The sequence below is a fragment of the Strigops habroptila genome, chromosome 11 (assembly GCF_004027225.2).
Source record: "Strigops habroptila isolate Jane chromosome 11, bStrHab1.2.pri, whole genome shotgun sequence".
NCBI classification, from domain to species: Eukaryota; Metazoa; Chordata; class Aves; order Psittaciformes; family Psittacidae; genus Strigops; species Strigops habroptila.
The window spans coordinates 9,759,562-9,787,512 of NC_046360.1; the positions used below are offsets into that span (position 1 = coordinate 9,759,562).

The 27,951-nt window shown below is 45.9% G+C and overlaps 3 protein-coding genes and 1 long non-coding RNA gene across 12 annotated transcripts in view; 3 read left to right on the top strand and 1 right to left on the bottom strand.

Annotated features, from left to right (window-relative positions):
• The first annotated feature begins 322 nt into the window (after window positions 1-322).
• Window positions 323-9,571, top strand: ESS2 (ess-2 splicing factor homolog). The gene is made up of 10 exons (XM_030500450.1): window positions 323-504; window positions 704-872; window positions 1,814-1,909; window positions 2,534-2,700; window positions 4,643-4,760; window positions 5,491-5,624; window positions 5,759-5,861; window positions 7,178-7,287; window positions 8,208-8,323; window positions 8,877-9,571. The coding sequence occupies exons 1-10, from the start codon at window positions 382-384 to the stop codon at window positions 9,160-9,162; spliced, it is 1,422 nt and encodes a 473-aa protein (XP_030356310.1). The 5' UTR covers window positions 323-381; the 3' UTR covers window positions 9,163-9,571.
• TSSK2 (testis specific serine kinase 2) lies at window positions 9,468-11,529 on the bottom strand. Its single transcript, XM_030500451.1, has one exon. It carries the CDS (start codon window positions 11,111-11,113, stop codon window positions 10,184-10,186), a length of 930 nt encoding a protein of 309 aa, XP_030356311.1. The 5' UTR covers window positions 11,114-11,529; the 3' UTR covers window positions 9,468-10,183.
• Window positions 11,530-12,198: 669 nt separating this feature from the next.
• LOC115614118 lies at window positions 12,199-14,598 on the top strand. Its single transcript, XR_003993633.1, has 2 exons — window positions 12,199-13,023; window positions 13,950-14,598. It is a non-coding gene; the product is annotated as an uncharacterized LOC115614118 (long non-coding RNA).
• A 2,599-nt stretch (window positions 14,599-17,197) lies between these two features.
• Window positions 17,198-27,951, top strand: part of DGCR2 (DiGeorge syndrome critical region gene 2) — a 49,183-nt gene continuing 38,429 nt past the window's right edge. For 2 of the 9 annotated variants that reach the window (XM_030500439.1, XM_030500440.1), the window contains exon 1: window positions 17,320-17,607. In XM_030500439.1, the coding sequence (XP_030356299.1) occupies window positions 17,529-17,607 (79 nt within the window). In that variant the 5' untranslated portion in view covers window positions 17,320-17,528. Of the gene's footprint in view, window positions 17,608-27,951 lie in introns of all 9 variants that reach the window. The other 7 variants (XM_030500441.1, XM_030500449.1, XM_030500432.1 and 4 more) reach the window with 5 other exon arrangements.

Sequence of the window (27,951 nt, forward strand, 5' to 3'; positions counted from 1 at the left end):
CGCCACCTCCGTGCGTGCCGCGCAGAGCCAGCGCCGGGGCCCCGGCCGTGCCTCGCCCACCGCCGCAGCCCCAAGCACCCAGGCGGCGGTGCCCGCTCCCCGCTGCTCCCGAGGAGGCCCGTGGGGCGCTGTGTGCGGAGACCCGCGGCGGGGCCCGGCTCCGCAGCACGGCACAGCCCGCCCGTGCGGCCGCCGCTGTCACGGAGCGAGACCGGGCGGATCCTCCCTGCCGGCAGGGGGCGCGCTGGCCGCCGCGCGTCTCTTCCTTGGGCGGGGCGGCGGGTGCGGGGTGTTCCGGGTCCCCGTGGCGCGGCGGTTTGACGTCACGACGCGTTTGCGACGGCGGCTGAGGGGGGTCAGGCTCGCTGCGGGCCCGGCGTTATGGAGGGAGGGGCGGTTCCGGCGGTGTCCGCCCGTGCCGCGGTGCCGGCCGCGGACAAGGACGCGATCCCGCGGGCCTCGAGGCGCCGGAAGACGGTCCTGGATGAGGAGACCTACATCCAGGTAAGCCGGCGGGGCTGGGCCGGGCCGGGCCGGGCGCAGCTCTCCCGGCGCCGGGGCCGAGCGCGGCGGGTCCGCCCGCGGCTGCTGCCCGCTGTAACCCGGGCTGGGGTTGGGCCTGGGGGCGAGGCAGCTCTGCGGTGCGCTGCCCGGCGCCCCGCCGTGTCCCAGCGCGGGCTCGCAGCTGTGTCTGTGCCTGCAGAGCCTGGAGAAGATCATTCAGCGAGACTTCTTCCCTGATGTGGAGAAGTTGCGGGCGCAGAAGGAGTATCTGGAGGCGGAAGAAAACGGCGACTTGGAGAAAATGAGGCAAATCGCGATCAAGTTTGGCTCCTTCTTGGGCAAATCGTCGAGGGACACACCTGTACCCTGTAAGAACCGGGTCACCGGGCCGTGAGGGTTTATGCCTAGTATTACTGCTCTGATTTATCTAACTTGGTGAAGGCAGTGCTCATCTTAACGATTCAAGATTGTCATTGCATGGGAATTAGCCTACCAGACTGGGCATTAGCTGCTGTCAGATGACTGATGCTGATTTTCTGTTTGATGGTGTTTATATTTCCTTCTTGAGAGAATGGTTTTGGAAAAAGAACAGCTACTGAATAACCATTCCTCACAGGCATCTTTTGCCAAGCTCCTGCTCCCTAGGGAACATTACATGCTTGAATGTGCAATATTACTGTATCAGAAACTCTAAGCTATGTTTTGAATCCTTATTATAGTTTTAGGGCTTCTTGTTGCATCTACAGATGTGTAATATGTTTGTTTATGGGGGACAGAAGGTGTTGGAAGCTTGTGATTATCAGAGGTTCACACAGCAGACATCCAGCACCCTATTGCATGTCTGCTTTCACTTCAAGTTCAGGTATTAATTGCACTAAAGCCCAGTCCCTGGCCAAGCTCTTGCAGTGGGCTTTAGGCTTTCTTGTGGCAAAGGGCATGTGTCAGCCAGTGGTTTCCCTTCCTCCTCTGCTGCAGGGGCTGGCCCTGGGCTAGGTCAAGACTGTTATGCTGCTGCTTGCTTCTGTGGGCCAAAGCTGTGCATAAAGAGGCAAATATACTGGCCTTTGTCTCTCCTGTGGACTTTTCCCAGCAGGACAAAAATGATGTCTTAGATGAGGGCAAAATCTTGTTCAGTGTTTGGGACAGAATTGAATATTTGACATCTTTTCACAAATTTTAATTAAATTGTGGTTCTCTTGATACGTGTTTTGTGACTTGTTTGGCATGTGACCCTTTCTGTGATGGAGGATGTCACAGCAAGTGTCCCGTTCTGTGCTCTGGTAACCATGTGAACTTTTTTCTGACACAGATGTTACTCCAGCCACGTTTGAAACCCCAGAAGTGCATCCAGGTGGCCTTCCACTGGGGAATAAATCCAAAGCTGGTGTCAAAGCTGCAGAGGAAGGTAGGAGAATGATGTTTGTTTAGCTGAATTGTTCAGTAGCAGGAAAATACTTTTTTGAGCTGTCTCCTGGAAGGGTTGTCGGTATTTAGCAGGAGTTGAAGCAGTTTCCTTTAACCTTCTAATGGGTGAAAATGATCACTCTGAAGTTGAACTTGATGTAAAGTTTTACATCATGTGTGTGAGTTCTCAATTATGGGTCTCTTTAGGACTGTGTAAATTCTGAACTCAGTTGATCTCTTTGAGGGTGGTAGGTTTTTTTCTACATCACCTGAAATTAATTCCGTAAGTAAGCAAAGACAGAGCTATTCATATACTAGAAAGCAGCGCTAGTCATATACTATATTAAAAATGTCTACTAGCAGCTGCCCACTCTGCGTTTTTCCTTTAACGCAAGTATCTATAAATGCCATAAAAGGTTTTATGGGAAAGTTGGTTATATGTCTTCCAAAAAAGAATGTTTTATTGTACCACTTTGCATGTTTGCATTTTTTTCCACCACGCTTCATGTTAATTATTAGTGGGTCTGTAGAAGGTTTGCTGTCAGAATGATTAAGAATTATGTATAGTGCTGTTGTAGAAAAAGAGGTATTAACCTTTCTCAGGGTTCTTCCCTCTTTTTGTTAGGAGAAGCAGAAAAAGATGATAAAGAGGCACTTCCCAGTCTGGACAGCTTCCTAGCAAAACACACAAGTGAAGATAATGCTTCGTTTGAGCAGATCATGGAAGTGGCCAAAGAGAAGGAGAAAGTCAAGCATGCTTGGCTGTACAGTGCAGAAGAGGAGTATGCCCAGGTAGGGGAATGGCTCAGCTATATCTCTGCTCTTCTGAAGTGGCACAACAGGGAAATACTGTTTTACTGTGTGTCTTTCTTGTTTGATTAACTAGAATATTATCTTACCTTCTGTTTTCAAATCCTACTATAAAAACAGATGGGAGTTCATGGGGTCTAAGTGTGGGGCTATTGCATTAGACCGTGGAATTACTCACATTGCAGAATAAGAATTGAAAGGTCTTGATTTTGAGTAGTAGCTGCTTGGGGCGATCACATTAAATCTGAGCTAAGCCTGAGTTTCCTGGGTCCTATGACAGCTAGTTGCTTCCTTTGCAGTCTTGTTTTTTTCCCATCTGTAACACAAGAGCAGTGTTGACATACTTGCTGAGGATCTGTCTCTTCCTAAAGTTGTGAGACTGAAGCATTGCACTGAGTGCAAGTATTGCTGTTCTTGGCAATCTCTTCCATAAGCAGCAATACCAAGGAGAACAGCTGAGAAAAGTTCCTGTTGTTTGTCCATCAGCCCTTTATTATTTGCATTTAGATTGTATTATTTCCTTTTCTCTTGCCAATAATAATCCATTCAGCTGCTGAAGTAAACTCCTGTACACAGTATGGTTGGCTATGCTGTCTACCTCAGCTAGCTTCATGGGACTGTGCTGCCTGCCTCAGCTGGCAGGGCCTGTTCTAGAGCTGCCATATCAATCTTTCTCCATCAGCAGTGAGCAGCTGGCACTGTTGCCAGATGCATCAGTGATGGATGTGAGTTGCAGTGCCTTTTAATGAAGTTTGGCACTGACACCTGAGTGTTCCCTGCTGTTACTGTGAGTGCGTGTTATGTTTTTATCTCAGCTAATGTAAACCCTTGGAGTCTGTTACAATAAAAATGCTCTCTGTGGCTCATTACACATCTTCTTTGCTCAAATGCTTTTGTCCAGAATTAAAAGGCAGGCAGCAGGAGAATGTTCCCAAAGCATAGGAGTTGTTTCAGGTCAGGGTGAAATTTCCAGAGGTGGTCTGTGCTGATGTTGTGTGTCTTCCTGTCAGCCACTGCTCTGTTCAGACCTTGCATTTCCTCGCACCGCCTGCCGGTTTGTGTAGCAGACAACTTTACTATGCCTCATTTAATACACTTGGTGACAATACTGCTATTTAAATGTATATGGACAACGTCAGTTGGTGTCTTTAATATAGAGCTTCTGGAAGTAATTTTCTAGTTTAATTAGTGTGAGAGTTTTTAAATGGAGTAACTTATTGGTGGGTGACTACATTCTGTTCGTTTCTTTTTGGTATCAGTGATACTACTGTGCTGGTAACAGCACACAAGTAACTGTGTGAGTATGTCAAATGCTTCCATACCTGTATTGCCCATGGAAATATTTGGAAACTCTCTAAGTGTTGAAGAAGTGCCCGTTCTGTTTTTTACTGCTTGCCTCAGCTAATGGAGTTTGCACGATATTAGGATGGTACAAATACTCTCCCCAGGTTACATGCCAAAGCCTTGTAGACTGCCTTTATATTAGATATAGTGTCTGATGTTGCTCTTCCCTCTTTTAGCAATGAATGCTTCATTTGAATTTTTATTAGTAGATAGAGAAAAACCAGAAAAAGTTTGAACCAAAACAAGTGTTGTCACAAGATGTAATAAACAAAATCATAATCTTTATGAGAATTTACTTCTCTGGTTCTCATCTGGTTTTATACCAGAACTTCGTATGGAATTGTTTGCAGGCTCAGGTGGGAACAGGATGGTTTCTCAAATGACACTTGCCAGAGAGTGCTTATGCCGTGCCGGACACAAAGTGTGCTAGGGCAGGGAGCTGAGCTTGTGATTGAGCTCTGCAAGGTGTGGATGCCTGGTTGAAATGTTGCAGGAGTCTGTCACAACTGATTTTTTTTTTTTTTTTTTTTTTTTTTTTTTTTTTTCCTTTTTTAATCTTTTTTTTCTATCACCCTTTCAGCGACGCAGTGAGAACCTGGCACTTCCTTCCGCAGAGCAGCAAGCTCTGGAGAATGTGAAAGCCGGACTGGAGACCTGGGAATACACAGCTCGAAACACCCTCATGTATTATCCAACAGGTAAGGTTGCAGGTTTCTCGGGAGGGGCATTGATTCTGAGTGGGTTGACTCCAAACAGTGCTAACAGTGTAACAGTGTTTCTATAGATGACTGAGCACCTCTTACTGGTGATACTGCACTTTTTCCTCTTTTTTTCTCTCTCTCTTTCTCTTTTTTTAATTTTATTTTCTCTTTTTCTTTCTTTGAACTTTGCTCCTTTGCCTTCGATTGCAAAGTGTGATCATGTTCTGTTCGTCATTGAGAAGCTCATTATCTGTATTACAGAAGCACTTGGTTTCAGGAGCCAAAGCTCTTTCCAGTTTGGTCTGTCTTATTTATGAGCACTTCCTTGTCATCTTTATTCAATCTTAGCTTCTGCTCAGAGAGTACTTCTTGAGCTTTTTAGACCTTTGGTTGCTACGGAAAACTATGTAATTTGTAAACACAGTTTTCTTCGGCTATAAATGTACAATTGGTAGTTTCTGCAAACCAGTGAAGTACAGAAAAGAGTGTCTTGTTGACTTTTCTTAAAAAAAAATAAAAATCTGATCTTAATTTATAGATTTCAGGTGTTACAAAGCTTTTATTTAGTACAAATTCTGTTTTAAATTGCTAGTGATACACACCGCAATTGCTGATGGATTCTGTGTTGTGTAGGAATATGTGGCAAGTGTCACGTTGGTCAGGAGCTTTAGAGCACACTGCCTAGTGTTACCTGAGCCCTTTCTTAAAAGGCATTTTGCTTTTCAAGGTGTACCTGATGGGGATGAAGTATTTAAGAAGCCCAGGGAAGTTGTCCATCGGAACACCCGTTTTGTGAAGGACCCTTTTAGCCAAGCCGTGAGCAAATCACAGCTCCAACAAGCTGCAGCCCTCAATGCTCAGGTTGGATAGTTGTACTTCTAATACTTAGTTAGACTCTTCCCTCTAATGTTCATCAACCAGGAAAACTGTGTGTGCTAGGTAATGCTGATTCACACCTTTCTCCACATGAATGACATTGTCTCTTTTTATTTCAGTACAAACAGGGCAAAGTGGGACCAGATGGGAAAGAACTGATACCCCAAGAGTCTCCAAAAGTGAATGGATATGGATTTGTGGCTACCCCATCTCCTGCCCCTGGTAAGAGAGATTTCTTATTTACTGATGTAAGGTGCCCTGTTTGTTCAACAATGAGGTATCATTGTTGGTTTAGACAAGAAGATGAGCTTTCTACCTATGTAAGTGTCATGAGCTGGTGACTGTGTGTACTGTGTATGCCAGCTCGACCCAGTGCTTAAATCCTAGTCCCATACACTGGCTAGAGGAGTCATGCTGTACCCGAGAGACTCCGAGCAAGCTGCCATGCCATCGCTTAGAAATCACGTAGAGGGCAGTGAGCGTTCCTAGGCAACTGGGGTGCTGTGGCTGCTTGTTTTATCCCTGGGTGATACTTCTCTAGAGCTTAAAGAATTCAGATGCGTCACAACCATTAACCTTCCAGTGAACTCAGGTGCTCGTTTTTCAAAATAAGAAGCGTTTGTGTCAGCGTGTCCTGTAGTTTTCTGAGCGATGTTCAGCCTGACTCATAACAATGTGGAATATCGCCTCCTTCACAGTCTAACCTGCTGTTTTCCTCCAGGTCTGCTGCTTTCTAGGTTCTTCCTTTGTCTGAATACACTTGTGTATTATATACTCCTTTTGTTCACATGGATTAGCTGTAGGATACTTTTGGTTAGAACAAACATTATTTTTCTTCCAGTTGAAATGTGGTATCTAAATTTTCATTCCTTCCTCACTAGCCTTTATGTTTCCCTGTCTTGTTATGCTAAAGCTGAACGTACTGAGGCTTTTCCTCCGGAAAGCCTGTAGGTGGCATTTGGAGCACACCTCCTTTCTCCATTGAAGTGCCTTTTCCAAACCAGTTACTAGCAGTAACTTAATCAGGCTTTTAGCCTCAATTCATCTTGAGGCTAGCCTTTACCAAGCAGTGACTGCACTTTGTCTAACAGCTACAACCGCAGAATAGATTCTAAGTTTGGCTGTTACATGTATCCTAAGTCCTCTGCCTGTTTCCGTGCTTTTAAGTAGTTCCTCATGTGAAAGGAGTTTTCATGAAATAACAGAGGGGAAGACTAGTACCACAGAGGAAAAAATGAAAGTGGCGCTAAGCAAAAGCTCACCAAATGGAAAAATAAACACATGGAAAGGACAGTGCTTGGGTGTTGTAACCTAGAGGGTGACACAGCCACTGGCAATGCTGTGAGTTTAAGGTCAGGCCTTTTCAATGGGAACCACATGTTGCTATTGAATATGGGCTGTGATTTCCTCTGCAGTGGAGGGGCTCCTTTGTGTGTTGATGAATTTGCATTTCATAATTTGCCTTTCTGGGGTTTTTTTTGTGGTGAATGAATAGTCAAATGTCTTGCATGAGCATGACTCTTAAAATTTGTTTTTAGGTGTGAATGAATCTCCTTTTATGACATGGGGTGAAATCGAAAGCACTCCTTTGCGCTTAGAAGGGTCAGAAACGCCATATGTGGACAGAACGCCTGGACCAGCCTTCAAGGTATTTCATGTCAGCAGTCAGCATGTCATTCTTTTTTTGGGGAAGGACTAAGAAGGGAAAGGCAAGCGAGTAACTAATAGATTAACATTGTTGTAGGAGTGTGACACATCTTTGGGCTGTGCTCCCAGTACCTTGGACTAATAATTTAGGTTCTGCTTGGAGGGTGGAGGTGGACATGGCTCCACATGAAAACTACTTGGTGGAGGTACCTGAGGTGGAACACACACTGTTGTTAGGAGAGTGAGACTTCATATTTGGTGATACAAAACTCAGACATTGGGGCTTTCAGAGGAAGCTGAAGAGACACCCAATTTATCCAATTTCAGTGTATGAATGGGTAGAAAGTGTAGGATTTCCCTCTGTCTTGATCTTTTGGCTGTCACAGTCTGAGGCAGGTGTATCACTTGAGAATATAAAAGGCGCTCTGGCTTTGCTAATGGTACCTGTCCCTGCATGCTACCTGTCTCCTGCTGCTGTCATTGTGTATGAGCTGAGACTCTTGGTTTAAGAAAGGTGTAACTTGCTGTATGCGCCTCTGTTTCGCCAGACTCTGAAGCCCTCGACTGGTTCTTCTGCTGTTTAGCAATGTCTGTGTTTGCCTGAGAGCTGGCTGGCTACAGGCCAGGCCAGGCAAGACACAGGTGACATTGTTTGTCTAGGAGAGACAGCAGGAGGAAATGCCAGAGGTAATGGCTGCTTCCTTGACTGAACTGGTTTTACCATATTTGTTGTTTGCTTAGGCAGGTTGAAGGTCCCTCTGTGCCCTCTGGCTTTTATAGAGCAGTGGAGGGTTGTGGGCTGACCCCACTTCTCCCCAGTTTAGATCCCTATAGGCTGGAATCTAACTGTGAAGGTGCCTTGACTCATTTTTGCAGCACTCATGAGTCTCTTAGCAACTGAACTGTGTGATGCATTTGTAGATCCTGGAGCCTGGACGCCGTGAGAGGTTGGGGCTCAAGATGGCCAATGAAGTGGCAGCTAAAAACCGAGCAAAGAAGCTGGAGGCACTTCGAAAAGTGACAGAAAACTTGGCCAGGTGAGATCTGTTCTGACAGCAGAACTGGGGAGGGGTATCTGCTGATGAGATTTAAATCAACATACTTAGAAAGGGAAAAATGATCAGAGTACTGGAAGCAGCAGTAGGTACAGTCAAACTGCAAGTTTTTAGAAATCAGAAAACTTAATTCCTGAGGGAAGGTGGCTGGTGGCTGTCCTTGATACTCCCTCTTGTCAGCATTACTGTTCTGCCTTACAGCCACCCAGCGATGCATCTGGATCAGTGTCTTGCCTCATTGCAAAGAGGAGACGTGATAAAGCTTGCTTGGCTGGGTCACAGGAAGGATAGAACAGGCTCAAAGGAAAAGGCAGGCGGTACCACGCCAGTTTGGAGGGATGTGGGAGGTTTCTCTGTCACTTCTCTCTAGAGAGACAGGCTGCATTTACCGGCAGGCAGAATGACTTCTGCAGCCAGCGGGTCTGGTGTGTGGGGAGAGTGGCTACCAAGCTCATCTGTGGAAGCATTGATGCTCTTCCACATAAGTGGCAGATTTTTACTGTAAAATCTTTTAAACCTGTTTGTTCTGTTCCAGCCTTACTCCAAAAGGACTAAGCCCAGCAATGTCACCAGCTCTGCAGAGGCTAGTAAACAGGACTGCAAGTAAATACACTGACAAAGCCCTGCGAGCCAGCTATACTCCTTCTCCAGCCCACACTGGAACGCCTGGTTACAAGACCCCAGCAAGTGGGCCTCATACACCCACAGGCACCCCACAATCTAGGACAGCATCTCGGACGCCGGTATCTCAGGATACTACATCGATCACAGACAATTTACTGCAGCTTCCTAAAAGAAGGAAGGCATCTGATTTCATCTGAATATTCCAGTCACCAGCAAGGCGATAGTGAACTGTCTGTGCTCAGCTGTCTGCAAATGGTGTGTTGTGAGCCATCAGTGTCTAGATATAGCTGCCAGAATGGAAGCCAGTGGTTAGAAGATCTGGGACCAGTGCTGCTCTAGACTAAATAGCTAAAATAGCCTGTAATGTGCTTTTTGGAAACAGAGTATCTCTTGTTGTGGTATAACTTCCCTTTGAACTGCATGGGTGGGATGCACAGGGCTGTGGTAGAAAAAGACTGCTTCCTGCAATGGCAGAGAAGATTCTGGACTCTTGGAAAAGGGTGATAATTTTTTAAAGATATGTTTCGCTTTTTAAGATGGCCATGCATTTCAATACACCTCTGTACAGATATGTCTATTTATAAAATGTGGTAAGATGTCTTAAAAGATTGAACTGGACTTTCTTCCAGCTTGCCAAATGTCTTTGGTTTTGTATTTTGCAGAAGAGGGGGTATAATCATGTATATATTAAGACATGACCTAGAATTTTAGAGGGCTTCTCTTTAATTTGAGTTGCTCTTGAATGTAGTGTGGGCCTGCCAAGAAAAGTGGTACGTTATGAACACAGTATTCATACAGATTCAGCCATCAGTTCACAATTCCCAATGACCTGCCCTCTTACTGAATCCACAGTGTGGTTGATGCACGTGTGAATTCTGAAGCCTGTGTAGTCAGGAACTTGAGAAAGGTGAGTAAGACCTGTTAAATGCCAGCAGCACTAAAAGAAACCATCCAGTGTGTTTTGACAGTAACTTCCCTGCAAAGCGTATCAAGAGATGGGTCTTTTGAGAACAATAGCGTTAAGCCGTTTATTCACCTCAGCAGATGTACGGTGTCTTCTGTTGCTATTCTTTGTGAAGCAAGAGATGAGGACTGTTGCTGAAGCAGAAGCTAAAGTTGAGAATCAGCAGTTCACAAGTTAGGCCGACTTCATGTTATTGTTAAAACCAGCCATCCTTAGGAGGATCCCATTTACTTCTCCTCTCTTTCCCCTTTTGCTTAAGGGCATTTGGCTTGATGCTTTTGCTTTGGCTTTTCTTCACGTGGGTTTTGGGAACACTCACCCTCTTCTATAGCTGGTAGAGGGGAATCGATGGTGGAATTTGGAGTCTGCAACCAAGAGTGTTTCAAAACTTCATCTATGCACAACCTCTGAGACACATTGGGCTGGAGCAAGTGGTTAATGAGATCCTTGCAGTCTACAGTCAGGTGTTTTGTGCTGGGGAAGGGAATCCTGTGTTGTTTCTGAAAAAAAATCATTCTCTTGATGTTGGAATCATCAAATGGCATTAAAGCGTAGACCATTATATACAGGATGACGCCCAGACTCCATATGTCAGAAATCCTGGGATCACAAGGAATGCCCTGTAGCACTTCAGGGGCTGCATACGCAGCAGACCCACAGAAGGTATTGCTGAGAACAGTTTTCCCGTTTTTATCCTGAGACAAGGGTTTGGAAAAGCCAAAGTCTGTCAGCTTGACGTTGAGGCCATCATCAAGAAGGATGTTCTCACATTTCAGGTCCCTGTGAGCAAAGTTCAAGTTGTGGCAATGCTTGAGGGCAGAAGCCAACTGCTGAAACTTCATGCGAGCGATGTCCTCTCTCATAGCTCCTGTGATCTTGATGTAGTCCAGGAGGTCTCCCTTTTCCCCCAGCTCCATCACGATGTACACTTTCCCAGCTGACGTCTCGAAAATCTCATAGGTTTTGATGATTGAGGGATGATGCAAGCGTCTCAAAGCCTCTATTTCCCTGGGGAGAAACCTTTCCCAAAAGTCCCCAGGAGTTTTCGTCTTGTCGATGATCTTGACAGCCACTTTGCACTTCAGCCGGTTGCAGTAGGCACCTTTCACTTTGCTGTAAGAGCCTTGTCCTAGTGTGTTGCTGAGGCTATAGCCTTTCTTTTCAAGCACTGCAGCATCATCCATGGTGGAAGAGCTGGGGGGAACTGCATGAGGTGGTGCTGGTGTGCATCATGGGTGGTGGCAGATGGTGCGTGCATGCACCATGGTGGCTGCCCGGGGTGCTGCTGCCGCGTTCGGGTGGCACCGGGGCGCTGGCCCCTGTGTGATGTCACAGGCGCTCAGAAGGACCTTGCAGCCCTTTCCTGAAGCTTCCAGATGATGTCATCCAGGGCAGAACTTGGCATCAAGTCACTTGGAAACATCAGCCATACCCTGCCTTCATCATAAAATGATCTTTAGTTTTGCTAACAGGATGGCAAAAAAGAAAGTTTTTATTTCCTAAAATGTACCTAAGTCTGTTTATATTTATTCACGTTAGGTGAAATTTTGTCATCTTTTTGTATGTCTTGGGTGATCTTTCAAGCCCCACATGGGCTTGCTTCTGGTGAACAGTGGCCTTGCTTCTCATCAGCCAGTTTTCTTCAAAAGGGATGGGATGCTGCTTGTCACATCTTCACTGAGGCTGTGCTCAAGAACTGGGTTTGAGTTTGGTTTGTTTTTTTTCCTCATGGGCTTGCTAGGGGAAGGACACCGCTTCTCTCACGTTCATTTCCTTGTTCATCAAGCCCTTCCACTTTGTAGCTCTGATGATTGTCTGCTTTTGTGGGCTTTGCCGTTCCCTTACTGTGTGAGGGAGTTATGTTTTGACTTCCAGCTTCTGGTGTTCTTGAGAAAGGCTCACACAGCACCTTCCTCAGGATTACTGTTTTGCATGTTGATAGCTTCACTGTAACCAGCCTCTGGGGCTTTTTGCTTTCTGTTGATTTCAGCTTTTTCAAATTTGTTTTTACTGCTGCTTTGTGTGTGTCTCCAAAGATTTGATGATGTTGACGATCAAAACATGGGGGCTGGGACAACCCCGCTTAATCCACCAGCATGGGTGACAATGTCATTCTGAAGAACAGAAGTGGCACTTCTGACAGCCACACTGGGGTTTTTTTGGGGTTTTTTCTCCCATTCTTTGAAACTTCTGGGTAATTATTATAATTAGCCAAAAAAAAAAAAAAAGAGCAGTTTTAACCATACATAGCTTGCATTCAGAGCTGAGCGGTGTGATCCACCCTAGAGAAACACTGAGTACCTTTTAGCAGGAAGCCGGCGTAGCCAGATGTGTACACTTACTGCACCACGCCTGAGCACAGGGCAGCCTGTGTAACACTTGGAAGTCTTGGCGCTTGCTATAATCAGGTGCTGTTTTACTGAGGAAACTTCCATGGAAAATCCTCTGCAGCTCTTTGAGCAGTGCCTGCAGCCTTCTATAAGGTCTGGAGTGTTTGATGCCGTGTTTTCTTGGTGGAGAGGTTCTTCCTGCATGGTTCCACTGCCACTTTCAGAAATGCCCCTGACTGTGAAAAACCCTACTAAGGGACTCGATTTTTATAGTGCACCTTGTAAAAATCAATTGCTCAACATGGCATTGCAAGGAATTAGCAATTTTTGCTTTTCAGTCAGAAATAATTGAAGGCCAAGCTTTTTTCTTTAAGCAAAAAAATTACTCTCAGGTATTTGTGAATGTAAAGGGAACTCATTTACTAGTGTTTCCATGCTTTCAGAGATGTTCTTTAAGGACTGAACTGGCTAAATAACAATGAATTTCTTATTTAAAAAACTAATTCTTTATTTCATAATGATCACACATTCTGCTGATCTCCGTTAAATGTAGGACCTCCCTGTTGGCACACAGGCAGATAGTCAGGGCCTGGCCTGCAGTTTGAGACACCGAACAGAGCAGGAGAATGGAGTAGATGTGACATGAGAGATGGCTGGATATAGTAGGTACTGCTACAGAGAGCACCCAGGGGAATGTTTCAGCTTCACAGATGACTGAGGAGGAGCACAGGGACCACCGGGGTGTGGAGGTGACCCAGTGAGAGGTATCAGAAACACCAAATTCTGCTGTAGATGTAACAAGACTGAGCCCAAGGGGAAACAGTAATTAGAGGAGGGTTATTTTGGGAAAAGATGAGGGTTAGAGAAAAGGAGGGATTAGAGAAGAGCAAGCATGGGAACACAGAAACTGAATGTATGGAAGCAGGCTGTAATCGGTGTGTATGTCTCAAGCCCAGTGCCTGATCTCAACCATCTTGTTCAATGATTCCTATCCCTTCCCTGGATGTGGGAGCTCTCTCTTCTGGACATGGGATGCATGTAAAGGCTGGGTAGTGTTTGAGGACTGTGGATGGGGTGTACATATGGGTCAGGAGTGGGATGGGGCATGCATCTTCCACAGCATTTGAACCTGGTCATGCTTATGCCAAGACATAGCTGGAATAACAGAGAGGGGAATGTGGTATCTGTGAATGATTAGTTGCATGTTGTGCAATTAATGCTTCTGAGCAGATTGCTTTAAATATCCTGTGGGCTGGTGCTGGTTTTGTGTTCACCCTCAAGTGAATTAACCCAGACAGCCCTACTAAAATCTCAGTCTCTGTTCTGCCAGACTGAAGGGCCTCCACGTGTTTGCTTGGAATGTAATTTATTTTCAGTGAAATGCTATAAAACTGGATCTCTTGAAGGGGATGTAGTGCTCTTCAGATTGCCTATTCCTGTAACGCCTGCTGTAGCGTCTGGTCTCCGCTTCCTGCTGCAGTTCAGCTCCTGCTATCTGTAATTAGGGAATCAGTAAACTCTTTGTTGCCTGATATTTTCACTGCTGTAGCACTAGCAGATGATGTGCCTTTACAAGGCCAAAAACCATCTTGATTCTTCATGACTTGTGATTTTTCTTTTTTCCTCTCATTTTTCAGAGGGTTATTTTCCTTTTGCTCTTCCTGTATATCTGTGTTTTCCTACGTACAAGGCCCAAGCACGCTTCCTCCCTCAGCCAGAATAGCACCCACAGCTTACCTCAATGAAACAAAACACCGATTACACCAGACGCAACTGCTGCTCTTTTCTTTGTGGGGCACAGGTAAGAAAATGATGAACAGAAGATAAGCAGCAACCCAGGGTTTGGTGAGGCAAGTAGCTGAGAGCTCCTATCACGGTCACCCCACACCATGCTTTGAGCAAAGAGCCAGGCTGGGGGTGGTCAGCGGAGTGGTGGGGCACTGCCGTGGGGCAGGAAGCTGCTCTCCAGCTCATGTTCCTGATCCCCTGCAGCCCACATGAGCCGTGTCTTGTGGCAGGGATCTGAGTCTGCAACAGGATGTCCCAAAGGCACCGAGCCCCAGGCTGCTTCCCTGTGCACTTCATCTTCAGGACCAAGAGCGTTTCCATGGGGCAGAGGCAGCCACCCCTGCTGTGGTGCAAGGGGCTGTACAGGGCCCGCAGCTTTCTACCACCCAAAACCAGGTTCCAGTAAGGGCTGGGGCTCTGAGCTGCTCTCTACTTAGAATTATAGAATGGTTAGGGTTGGAAAGAACCTTACTTCTCTGATTATTTAGCTCAGAAGGGAAGCTGTGGTTGGAGTTACTCTGTTGGTTTTGGGGACTGGGCTACTTCCCTGAATGCCCCTGCCCCCCCCCCCAAAAAAAAAGGAAATGGATCCCCTCACTCAGGAAAGTGGGAGACAGAGCAATTCCTACTTCCTCATATTTGCATTTGTTGCCTCGATCCCAGCTTGCTGCTGGTTATTGCAAGCCCCAGCTCAGAGTCGGGCCAGGGCGAGAGAGGGTTTGGCCGCCCTCCCCGTGAGCCCTTTCCCTCTGCTCCTGCTGGGCACGGCAGCTTATCTCCACTGCTTTATAGGCACAGGTGATCTGCGCTCACTGGTTAGAGAAATGCTCATTCCCAGTATGAAACTGGCAATGCCTGGGATGTGCCAGCTCCTGCACACCCTGGGCAGAGGCTCGGTGTGTTCTACTGGCATGCTCTGTCCTTGTCCTTGGAGCATCTGGCTGCCCCCGTGATCTGGCTGGGGGCTTGGGGCCGATGTGGCTGCACAGGGCAGCTCCACCTTGCACCTTCCCACAGCCTGGCCAGGGCATTGGTAATCCCCTAATGTTGGTGTCCACCAGCACTGCAGTGCTCGGCTCAGCACAGCCTGGGGAAATGGGTGCCTCTTACCCTTCACCTTTGTGCTGTGCATGGCTGGGCTGATTACTGCCTGTTTGCTCAAGGGTGCTGTGTGGGTTGTGGTGCTTACCTGGCACATGTGTGCTCCAGAGCCGCCTCTGTTCAGAGCTGGTGCAGTGCTGTGGTGTGGGGAAAGGAGATCTGCCTTTCTTGGGGCAAAAGCCAGGGACAAGCAGCCTATGCCCTGTTCTGATGAATTGTAGGGCATTTATTTATACATTGTCATGTATGATGTAACTCACAGGCCTTGGTTGTCATGGGCTTGGGGTGGATAAGGAGTTATGTCGGATCAGTCTGGGGCTGGCATGTGTGGCTGGGCTGTGGAAAGCCAGGCTGAGAGCCGCCTCCCTCCACTGTATCCCCTGGGAGGAACAGAGCTGGGCATTGGATGGTTGTGCTTCATGCTGGAGGATGCTGTCATGCTTCAGCTCCCTACAGACACTCGGGTCATGACAGTGTCTGGCAGCACATGAGAGCTGGCAAAATGTGTTTTGGCCTAAATCTTCAGGCAGCCCCCAGCTGCTTGTGATGCACTCCTGCAGGTCCCCAAGCACACGTTCCCAGCCATGCAGCCCTCCTGGGGCCCTGCACAGCTCACAGCTCCAGGGGAAGGAGCCATAGCACACGCTCGCTGCTACCCCAGCAACCTCCCAGCTCTTGTCTGGCACTAATTTCCACTGCCACGTTAAACTTCACGTTTAGGTGTGGAAAAAGCATCTCCCTGATGCTGCTGACCTGGGCTCGGCCACAGCTCCTGTGGGGCCAGAGGCAGCGAGTGCCCAAGAAAACCCGCTGAAGCCCTGCCTCCCTGCCTGCAGATCAGCAGCTGGTGCCTGGCCTGGAGGGGAAGCAGAAGCAATGTGAGAGTAGAAGTATCCGTACATCCATTGGGAATACCCCTGAGGGAGGTTTGCCACTGGATATAGTGAGTAATTGGTATTAACAGGGAAACAGGGAGTGTGGGATATTGGGCCAAAATGGTCCAAACATTGAAGCATAAAAGTGGAAAACGTTTGTTGTAAACATAAAAAATATATATAAAAACTTCCCAGGCAGCTTCCCAGGCTTTGGCATTGACTCGGGATTGGGTTTTACTGAAAAGCTGGAATTCCCTGCAGCGGAAAGTGCCCATTCCAGCAGCCACTGGGGGTCGGCTGCCCTGGCCAAGACCATGTCTGGTGCTGCCCGGACACCACTGCTTCACTTCCAGGTGTCAGAGGAAAATCTTGCTCAGTTTGGGAAGTGGGTGTTGGAGGTAAAACTGCCTTCTGACCCCAAACACCACGTGGGCAGACCCCCAGCACCAGGAGAGCTATGGCACTGGGGCCAGTGCATCCTCCCCAGGCTGGGCTCCCCATAGGGACAGCCACCACCCATCGTGCAGCAACACCCAGGGTCAAATTCCTGAAGGCACCTGTCATTCGCAGAGCCATTGACAATGATCTGAGCCGCACAATTAGTTTTCTTCACGTGTTTCCTCTCTGGCTTGTGAACCTGGAACACAGCGTTTCCAGCAGGTATGGAAACACCATTTGGCTCCAGCTCTGGTGTGGGGATGTCCAAGTGTTAGGTGCTGCTCGTTGGGGTCACCCCTGCAGGATTGGCACTAGATAATCTCAGTGATATGGTTCAGAGTTGGTCGTGGCAGTCCTGAGGTAATGATTGGACTTCATGATCTTAAAGGTCTTTTCCAACCTGGTTGATTCTTAAGGTCCTTTCCAACCCAAGACATTGGATCTATGATTCTATGACATGCGCAGGAAAGGCCACCCCAGCTGGGGACAGGGAAAGGCTGTCCCCGAGGGGCGGAGGGGACCGGCGCAGGCCATCCCGGGGGTGGCGGCGCCTGGCAATGGCCGCCCCGGGGACACAGGGGTCCGGCGGAGTGCCTCGGGGCTGAGCCCGCGGGGAACGGACCGTCCCATCCGCGGAGCCGCTCGGCCCCGTAGGTGGGCGGGGCTTGTGCAGATCCGGGCTATCGGCCCCGCCCCCTCTCCCCGATTGGCCGTGCGGCGCGCGGTGGGGAGGGGGGGCGTGGCGGCGCGGGGGGCAGGCGGCGGGGAGGTGCGGCCGCCATCTTGTGCGTCGCCGGAGCCAGGCGAGCGGCCCGCAGCGTGGCGCCGCCCGACCCCGCGCTGCTCCCGCCGCAGCCGCCGCCGCAGCCGCCGCCGCAGCCAGGGCCGCTGGCTCCCGCCCGGGGGCGGCGGCGGACGGCGGAGGGGAAGAGCTCGGTGCGGAGGGGAGCCCCCCCCCCGCGGGCCCGGCGGCGGCGGCCCCTCCTCCCACCGCTCCTCCCGCCGCTCCTCGCGTCCCTCCCCGCGGGTTTGTGGCGCTGCGCCGGGAGAGGATGAACGGAGGATAAATGGTGCCCAAGGCGGACAGCGGCACCTTCCTCCTCCTCTTCCTCCTGGTGCTGAGCATCACCGAGCCGCTGCGGCCAGGTAGGGGCGGCGGGGGAATGCCAGTCCTCCTTGCTCAGCCCGCGGGCGGGGCCCGGGCCCGGAGCTGGAGCCGGGCGGGGGGCAGCGGGGCTCCCCCGGGGCGGGCGAGGGAGGCCGCGGGTCAGTGTCCGGCGAGCGGTGCCCCCGGGAGGGCAGCGCTGGTGCCGTCCGCTTCCCGCAGGGTTCAGGGCGCCGGGAGGAGCCCAGCGCTGGGGTCGCCGTGGCTCAGAGCCGGCCCCGGACTCCGGGGTCGGTGTCTGCTGCTTCGTTATGGTTTAAAAAGAGATGTGGACCTGGCTGAGTCATGGGGGAAGCGTCGGTCCCTGTGCTGGCTGGCTGGGACTTGGAGGGATGCGAGTTAGGGTCAAAAAACTCATTTTAAACTTTGAAAGCTTTGGTAAAAGCTAAATAACACTACAAGTAATCAGCAGTGGAAATGTGGCTGCATGATGAAGTTTTCGGCTGATTTTTACTTACCCGTTTTTATGTTGTGGGCCTCGGGTGCCAACAGAACAAAACCTTGCTTTCAAAGTGCCATTTGGTCATGCCAGAAAGAGAAAACAACCCTATTGCATCTCAGTTGTATGTCATCTTCCTAGTTGTGTTTTTGCTTCTTTTAGGGAAACAATTCAGCTGTGAAGTTTGTGTGGTAGTTGCTAGGCACGGTGCTTTAGAATGTTCAGATGGTTAACTTTGGAGAAATGGTTGGTGTTTGCTGGCTGAGAATTACACTCTTTCTAAGTACATCGCTCAGTTGGGGCTTCTTGGGTGTTGAACTCACTTGGAGCTTGGCAGAGCCCTCACGTAACTCGGGCTGTTCTTGCCAAAGAGCATCAATAGCCAAAGCGTGAGGCTGCCTGGAGTGGCTTTGCAGGTTTGGAAACCATCCTCCCATCACACCACGCGACTGCTCCTGGATGATACTCACTCCTTTATAAACAGGAGAGAAAGAACAATGGTGTACTTTGAAATCCCCTTGTTCTTTCTCTTCAAAATAGCCTTTATGACCCAGACTAATAAAACGTAACAGTATTAGTGAACTGCGTTTAAGCAAGATCCCAGTACAGCTGAAACACAATTGGGTCAGTGTAGGCAGTCTTATTGAAATAACTAACTTAGATGTTGAAACTGCTCTGTGTGTGCCTTGTTTTGTTTTAGCTTGTTTTTTTGGCAGTGCAGTGTATATACAGGGCTTATGATATGCTCTAAAGTAGCCAAAAAAAAAAAAGCAGAGTTGCTAACCTAGTATTATTACAGCTAGAGGCTTTATGGGGGAGAAGATACTATGTAAAACTGATTTCAAGCGACTTCCTTGATAGCTGGCACCAAGCGCTACAGACAGCTGAATTGCTGGTTGAAGAGGCTCAGCAGAGATTCGTAGCTGTTTGTGTACTTTAACAGGAGGGTAGGTTTGATCCTGAACTCTGGTGGTGTTGAGCATTGTAGCCTTCTAGAAATTAGAAGATGACTTTTTCCTTTTGTGTCAGAACATGAATCGCTCCAGTTTGATAGCACATCTCTGTCAGCAGCTGATGCTTGATGGACGAAGACAAGTTTTTCACTGAGGTTTGCTTCTTTGGGGCAAGTGGATGTTTTCACTGGTGCTCTGTTGTACCTGCTTTGGAGATTTGTGGTGCTGTGGCCACTGTGGCCACAGTGGCAGAAGCATCTTCCGTGTGAACAAACTTGAACCCTCATCTGCTTAGGTTATGCACCGCTGGCTTTGAAACCCATAGCGTTGGGATTCCTCTATGGCAAGTCCATATGCGTTCCTTGAGTTTTGCTCAAACCATATGTATTCTTGAACCTAATGTGAAGTAGTCCAACTGGATGTAGTGTTGCAGCTGGAATTCCTTGCTGTAAGAGGGATTTCTGAATTCCATTTGGAATACTCTTGCCCACCCTGTTTACTTGGAGGCTCCGGATGACTGTGGTGATTGAGCTGTCCATGGTGATGCTTCTCCCTTTCTCTTCAGGAGAGATCCCATCCCTTCAGGGTGGCTTCACATCTTTTTGCCAATATCCTTTGCTTTTTAGCTTGCTTCATTTAATATCTTAAATCTACTCTCTCAAATAGATCACCCATTTACTGGATTAAATAATGTGTGGGTTGATCCTGAAACAAAGAGGGCAGATAGGGAAAATCTGGTTCATGCAAGAACAGAGGATGTACAGAACCAAAGTTATAATTTTAATCAATGGTGAAGAAGTCTCCCTTCTCTTTTTGGGGGAGATACATGGATTTCCTCACAAATAGTATTTGGATTTAGAATTTATTTTCGTAGTGATATTTGTTTTTCTTTTTGCTTCTTTAAACCTGTGTATTGTAGCAACTGTCTTACTGGTTTAGAAAGGATGCCTGCAGCATGCTTAGCTTAAATCTGTGCTCGGAGCTATCAAATGAGTGCTGCAGAGTGATGGGAGATTTTATGTACTCTGAGATGAATGTGTAGTCCCTTCACAATTCAGTCCCAGCGAATCAGGCACCTCTTTGTACTTCCATGTTAATTTGACACTAGCTTTGTATCCATGTTCTTGCTGTACTCTTCAGATAAATAAAACCTCCTTTTAAGCCTCCTCAACTGTAGTATCTTTTCAGGCAATCTGAAAGGCAGTGATTTTACATGGACCTATTTTTTTTTTTCTACATTTAAGGGGACATGGAGTTTAGTAAATTAAGAGAGAAATTAACTAAAATTTTCTTTTTTTTCCCCTGATTTCTTTCCGTCTTGTTACACAAGTCTGTTTTATGCTACTTCCATCGCTAGCAGCATCAGGTACATCCAACACACTGTGATACCAGCCCTGGCTGTGAAGGCTTGGGTTCCTGAAGGTATTGTGGGCAGTTAGATTTTTCTGAGCCTGTGAACATTTAATGGTAATTTTGTGCCTTTGACAATCTCTGCTTAGATTTTTTTTGTCCCAGTGTTTCTTCTTTCCTTTTCTAACTGTTTTGACCATAAGCTGCTTGTTTTGACTAGTTGTCTGCTTTATAATGCATTGTTGAAAGAGTTTGGTTTTTTTTTTTTTTTTTAAAAGTAGTGCATTTCTTCTTGAGTTGTGTTACTCGTGTTTGGAAGCTGCTAATGTGAATCGATGCTGAATGTGTTGTACTTTTCCAACTATATGAGTGTACAGTGAAGAACTAAGTATTTCCTTTAAATGCATACTGAATTGATTATATCTGGTGTTCAGACACTTGTTTTTGGGGGTATTTACCACAGTAGGGTTTGGCTTAATAATGTCTTTTCCGGGACAACTCAAAACATCTGCTTCAGGTTATCTGACTAGCTGGCTGAGAGCTGCTGTCTTGATGTGAAGAAATATTTCAGCAGTGTGTTAACAGAGTTACAATAAAATGTTCTGGTGCTAGCTCAGATTTAGACTGAGTTTCTGAACACCAGTGCATTCCTGTTGGTTGTCGAAAGAACATCAGAGAAGTAAATTGTTATGAATTCTGTTCTGCAGCACAGTTTGAGAAGTCCCTGCTTCTGTTAACATCTAATGTACAATCAAAAAGCAGAGGTTCTGGTGTCTTTATGTAGCATTGGGAACTTAAAACAGTCTAGAATGATCAAGATGACATGTTTCAGAAGAGTGTTTAGAGGATTAATTAAGATCATCGTTGCTCAAGACAATAACATGTTTTCATATTTCTCTAACAAGACACTGCTGCTTGCTAATGGAAAACACTTAAACATGGTCAGGCTTTATATTGGATTTTGTAATAGTGGTTTAGTACAGCGCCTTGTGAATGTAGGTCATGGGCTTTCTTATTAGAGCATTTGCCAAGCAGCTAAAAGCCAATTGGATTCTTGTTCTTGCAGCTTTTTTTCTCCACTTCAAAGCTAGCTAGAGGAAGTAATTTTATTACTCAAGTTCTGTTTTTAAGAATTTTGCACAATTTACCTAATCGGCAGTGCTTAAAGACTTGCCAGTACAAGTGGTGTAATTAAAAAGACCCACAATTTTAGCTTAAAGTTTGAACTTCTCATATGCTTTGGTGCTTGCTGGTACGCAACTGGCATTTACATTTGCACTGTGTTGCTATCTTGACACAATACCATTGACAAGTGTGTTTAAATTACTAAGTCTTTCTTGTCACTTAGTCAAAAGTTGTAGGTCTTGAATGCAAGGGAGAGCTCCTGGAGTAGAAGTCTAAACAAACCCGCAGTCACGTCGTTTCAAGGTGATCCAGTAGTGTGCTGTGACCTAATGTGTCTGGTTTTGGCTAGTTGAATTGTATCAGTTAATTCAGTTGGAGATGCAAACGTAGCAGTCAAAATGTGACCTGGGCCCAGCATTCTTCTGCTCTAAAGAGTTTGTTGGTAGGCAAGCAGAAGCTCTTATTTTAGTTTTTGTTCACTGTCTCTACTTTAGTGAGACCTATGCTGAGTAATATTTACTTGGTTCCATGTTGTTGCTAACTACAGTCCCTCTCTTTGTATTTAGCTGAATTCCCAAGTGAGGGCTTCTAGGTGCCAGGGGCAGACAGAACGGTTTTTATCACATCTCCTCAGTCCTGCTACAAGTAGGGCTGTCCTGTCTTCCAGTCTTATGTTCCCCCTCATCCCCTTACTACTTAATCTACTGGGTTTAGGTGGGGTTTTTCTTCTACTGTTGTCTGTTAGCGTGCTCTTTTCCTGGTGTTCTGTGCTCTGCTGTTTGCTGCTGTTACGAGCTGCAAAGCATGCCCAATGGATTTCAAAAGGCTTTCTGCCTGCTGCTGTCACTGTAGTAGAGAGGCAAGGCAGAAGGTATCAGACCTTATTAGCAGATCTGATACTTTAAGACTGGTAATTCCTGATGTTAATTATAGGGCAAAATTTTTCAGGTACAAGTGGATTTGCTATTAGCAGTGGCTACAGAGTAAAGGAGAAAGGGTTTGGTAGGTGGAAGATAGCTGTTTGCATGCATTGCTCTGGTTCTGAGAAGTAACGAACCAGAAGGGGAATGTGGGGTTTGCAAACAAGTGACTTCTATGTCCCTGCAGTAGGTTTGGGAGTAGAGGAAGATCAGGCCAGAATGGCAGAAGTGATGGAGGACTGCTGCAGCCTCTCTCTGTAGCGGGAGGAGGCAGCTGTGGAAGTGCTGCTGCTTTCTCAGTAGTTAGGGGGGAAGGCACAGCTAGCTTGAAGAGAGAAGATTTTTAGGTACTTAATATGAATGATGTAGAGTTCCCCAGTGCATGTCAGAAAACCAGCCAAGACTTCAATGAATTATTCTGTCCCCTGGAATTAGTTTCATTAGGGCTGGTTCTGATGTTGAGTTGTAATGCAAGAGTAGTAACCGCCTTTTTGAGTAATGCCTGGGTCCCTGGGTTTGTACGTGGTGATCTCTTGCAACTTTTATAAGCTCTCGTTTAATCCAGGGGGTGCATATAAACAGCTTCTTTTGTGATTAACAAAACTTCCTGTTGCACTTACATGTGTCATACCGTGCAGAGCCTGCGTACCCCGAATTGAACTTCTGATACCTGATGCATGGCTGGAGCAGAACCTGGAAGCAGCTCAGGGGCATCACTGCTCCTGCCCTTCAGGGATTAACGTGGGTGCTTAGGTTGGTTTTGTATTTTAGAATAAGCATGTGAAGGGTTCTTGCACTGGTAGTCTGAATGAGGAGGTCCTTGAGGTGGAAAAGAAACAGAACATGGCTAATGGCAGGCTTGATGAGAGGCTCTGCTGATCTTTGCCTGTGTCATCTCTAGGGCTAACTTGTGATGGGAAGAGGCTTGCTAATGTTTTGTCCTGTGTAGACTGATAGAAAGTTATGGCTAGAAGGGGCGCTAAGATATTGGGTTATCTGTCTTCCTGTCCTAGAACAAAATCTGGTAAACCTAGGCAATTCCTGAAGGATATTTGTCTAGCACGTTTTTAATGACTTCCTGTGGTAGAGACTCCAAACACCAGATTCTTTTGGTAGGTCTAGTTGCCAGTCTGTTGCTTGTTCTGCAGTTGCAGCTTATTATTCCTGTCTAAATACAGTGTCATGCACGTGTCCCTCTTATGCTACAGTTCTAAAGAACAGATTGACAGTTTCCCGGGGCTGTTTGAGTGCCAGGACCTCTCAGTCTTTTAGCACCAGTCAGTGCGGTTGCTGCCTGGCAGTGCCTGTTCCTTCCTGCCTTTCCACTCTCTGGAAGGGTATGTACTGTTCAGGATCCTTGCGTGGCAGGCTCACACCTTTGCGTTATACTTCCAGTGGTGGTTTTGTAAAGAATTTACGGAGTTGAGGAGAAATCAGAGATCCTTTTGAGGAGTCACTCATCAGCTGTAGCAGAACTCTAGCAACGGAGCTGCTTAAAAACGCGAGTTTGGGATTAACCTTTAATCTGCATTTCCCAAACTGTGAAATCCTCTGGCATTTTGTGGCTTCTTGTGAAACTTCTAATTTTGTCTTCATATTAAAGGGTCAGCCTGCTAATTCTGCGTTTTGTGAGCAGCATTTTAATGGTATTTGCTGTATGGAACTCCTAAGGAAGTTACTAAGTTTGAAGCCTACCATTTAGATTATTTGGAAATACAGTTTTAAGTGTAATGGAAATTGATATTCACCTCATTAACCATAGCTAAACAAAGTAACATTCAACTTCCTAGTAAATTAAATTTAGTTGATCTAAACATTATATTTAGCTTCTGTTTGTTGATTAGCACTTGACAATTGTCAGCCGCTTTGGTGGGTGGAAATGCAGAATTAGCTTTTGGTGACTGCTCTTGGGACATTCCCGCTCTTTTGACCTTTAACTTACTGATTTTTGTCATATTTTCATTAGTGTAACTATTTTTCCTCTGTTATCTTCTGTTTCATATACTTAATCTGTGTTTCCTCGTACGTTTCTCATATGAGACCAGTTACTTGGGGTACCCAGTGAGATTATTTCGGAACAAAAGCTAGTAGAAAAATGGGATTAAGAGCCATTTCTGGTAGAATGATGCTGGGTGTTCTGGGCTGGCTGCAGCTTTATTTTCTTGAGGGAGCTTCAGATGTCACTTTGAAATGCTGAAGCCTCAACTGGTTTGTGTTTTGACACTAAATCTGCATTGCAGAGTGGGCAATACCACAGCAGCTGAGGTTTGAAGTGGGTGAGCACAGCCTTAAGATGTATATGGAGGGAGGTCATCTCCAGCTTGGCTGTCCCCAGCCCAGCTCTGCCCTCAGATCTCTGTGGGAGGGTAGATGTGGTGATATGAGGGTAGGTGTCAAGCATCACCTTTGCATGAGTGCGGAGCTTTAAAACTGAGTTAGTGTTGTCCTTCAGTATCTCTGTGTTTCATCTGTGCTCTTATTTATTTAGCAATTTAAATAAAAAGGTTTCTTCTGACTTAAAAGTAATGTGTCTGCTTTTATACACTTCAAAACAAATAATCCTGCTTCTAACACCTGCTTGGTTTGAGTTTGTACCCAAGTAGCATTTTGCCTTGTGTATGCTAAACTTCTAAAACATGTTACAACTTCTTTTATTCTAGGGGTGGTCAAAACTGCATTTGTTTTTTCTCTCTGTTGAATTTGTGATATTATTCGTTACACTTAAATTACTCTTTACTGACTAAAATACAACAGCATAAGTGTGCTCTATTCATGAGGTCTTGGAAAAATCTTTATAAAAAATCAAGTGTCTTGCAGGAGTGAGATCCAAGTGCAAAGACTTCATCAGAAGCATCATCCCTCCTCAGTTCAGGTGGTACCAGATTGGAGAGAAATGGTTCAAGGATGCTATAGTGTATGAGTGCTCATCTCTGTCTTTCTGAACAATATGGAGTTGAATGTAATTTTTCTATTTAGCTAAAAAATGGCAAAGATGAAGTTTCATGTTATAGTGCCTGACATGTGTGTGTTGTAAAAGCTGGTTGATAAGCTGAAGAGTGCCAGCAGTGCTTGAACTATTGGAAGGTGTGGGGAATGAGAAAACTAATCTTAAAAGATTAAGTGGCTTTTTATAAATGGGTTGGACTTTTATTTGCTGGCTTCTGATAGAACTGTTAAACTTAAGGGTTTGATTGATAGATGAAATTGCTGTTCAGGTATTTGTTTTACCATGGAAGAAGAAAGGACACTATCTCGTACAGTGTGGACAAACAGACGTGACTTTCATTGCCTGCATTCCTGCCATGTTGGGGTTCAGTTTAGGGGGGAATGCTATTCAAAGCATGAACCATTTGCTCTAATAAATGACAGCCACTGCACCAGCTACTGTGCAAAGGATAAAACAGGTTTTCTGTATTTGAGGTCAGAGTATTTCTGTATATCAAAGTTTTGCTTTTAAGTGTTCTAGATTCTTGCTCATCGAATCTTGTACAAGATGTGAAGAAGAAAATGAAACAGGAGCAAAAGGTTTGGGGTTTTTTTTTTTTTTTTTTTTCTTTTTTAGTGTGGCCTTTGTTTGAATAGTGTTCATGTGAAGGTTTCTTGTCTCCCTGAATTGTTAGATTCTTGTTGAAGACTGTTTCTTGTTTAAGACCATGATGTTCCTTAGGGCCCTCTTCCATGTTCATTTGGTTTTGTAATGAAGAAATGGCATTAATTTTTGGAGTGGAGTTGTTAAGAATATCTGATTTCATAGGTAAGATTTTTGTCACCTGTTTGGTATTAAAGACTATTGCAGTTCCTCATGTTTTAATTCAACAGGTATTATAAATACATACTTGACCTTACATTGTGTGTTTTCATTGGATTTGTTTGGATTGCTCATGTGCTGAAAGTTTAAGGATATGCTTAAATACTAGGGGGGGGGGAAAAAAAAAGTTGAGGTTTTAACTTCTTTGTTTTCCTGCAAAGCAGGAACATGTGTTGTCTTGTTGAAAGTAAATGGGCTTGCTAACTAATAGTGCTGAAATCTGGCAATTCCTACTTTCAGTTTAATGGTGGCTACAAATTAGCCTTGATTGCTCTGACAGTTCTTGAATTACTGTTATCATGTTTCATCTGAATACTCTAGTATTTTCTTTAGATCAGGTTTCAACAAATGTAGTTAATGTAAAACTTTGGATTTAGGTTTAACTTTCCTCTGTGGAAAATTCTATCTATAAAGTATTTGTTGGATTTTAGATTTTTTTTTTTTTTTCTCCCATCTACAGTTTATTTGGTTAAAGGGAATACTTTTTTCCTGGGTGTTGGTTCTAAAGTGAAGAGTGTTTTGCATAAGGACAAATACTGGTCCAAGCCGACTTGATAGGATGTGTACTTTTCTAATCCTGAGAATACCTTTTTTTGGAAGAGGAGAAGAATTATCTCACATGCTTAGATTTTGGGGGTCATTTGAGGTATGCAGTTATCAGGTAATAGCTTAAGGTAGAGCAGTACTTTCTTGATTACCTTTATTGGTAGTTTCTTTAGATCACTTTTTAGAGGCTTCCCAACAAGCAGCTTGCGCAGAGACTGTCAGAAATTGGAGGGAAAAAAAAAAAAAAGGAAATGTTTTTGGTATTCAAATACTTCGGATTACTACACTGGTCCTTCTAGGGTTGCTGGCACCATTGTGTAGTTCTGAACGTCCCAGAGGAGACTGAAGTGTACTGGAGATTGTGTTGGTGGAGGACCACTGCAGATACCTCCTGGGATGAAAGAGGTGCAGGTAATGCTGAAAACTTGTGAAGACAGAGCTGAGAACCAGGTGCTTTTTCTTTGTTCAGAATGACCCCAGCTTTGTGAAGAACTGCAAATGAGCAAGAAGAGTATGTGTACATTAATAGAATGTTTTAGAGTATTTAGATGCAATGGAGTATGAGGACCGTGTTGTGAAAGCTGTGGTTAGAAGAAGGTAGAGGTTTGAGGTGAGGATCGAGGATGGAACCTGGAAGTAGCTAATGTGAGGTACCCAGGTAGTTAAAGTATTTGTGGTCTATGTGGGATAATCCATCTGTCCTGACCTGGGTATACAGATTGTAGGGGTGAAAGTACTGTTTGTGGTGTTGCTCTTTTCTAGACAGAATTGATGGTTTGCTGAGTATTTTGTTACTGATGTCATTCTTAATGGACTTTCTCTGTTGCTGCATCTGATGGGAGAATTAATATGTTGTGTACGTGACTGTACTTAAATTCTGTGTGAGGAACAGTGCTGTTTTCATAGCACACATGAGTATGTTTCGTAAGTAGTGAGGTCTAATGAAACCAATGGGCTATGTCTCTATACATCCTCCACTGCAATACCTTTGCTTGACACCACTGATTTAATCAGACTGTGTCTTCCAACATCCCCTCTGTCTCCTCTGGCACGAGGAGGCTGGGACTCCTGGGTCTCATGCAGGTTTGGTTCCCCCAGCTCACCACTTCTCTCTGCTGCCAGCTGGGAAGCCACCCCACTGTGGTGACAGTGCAATGTGTAGTGCTGGTGCGCTAGCAACTGCT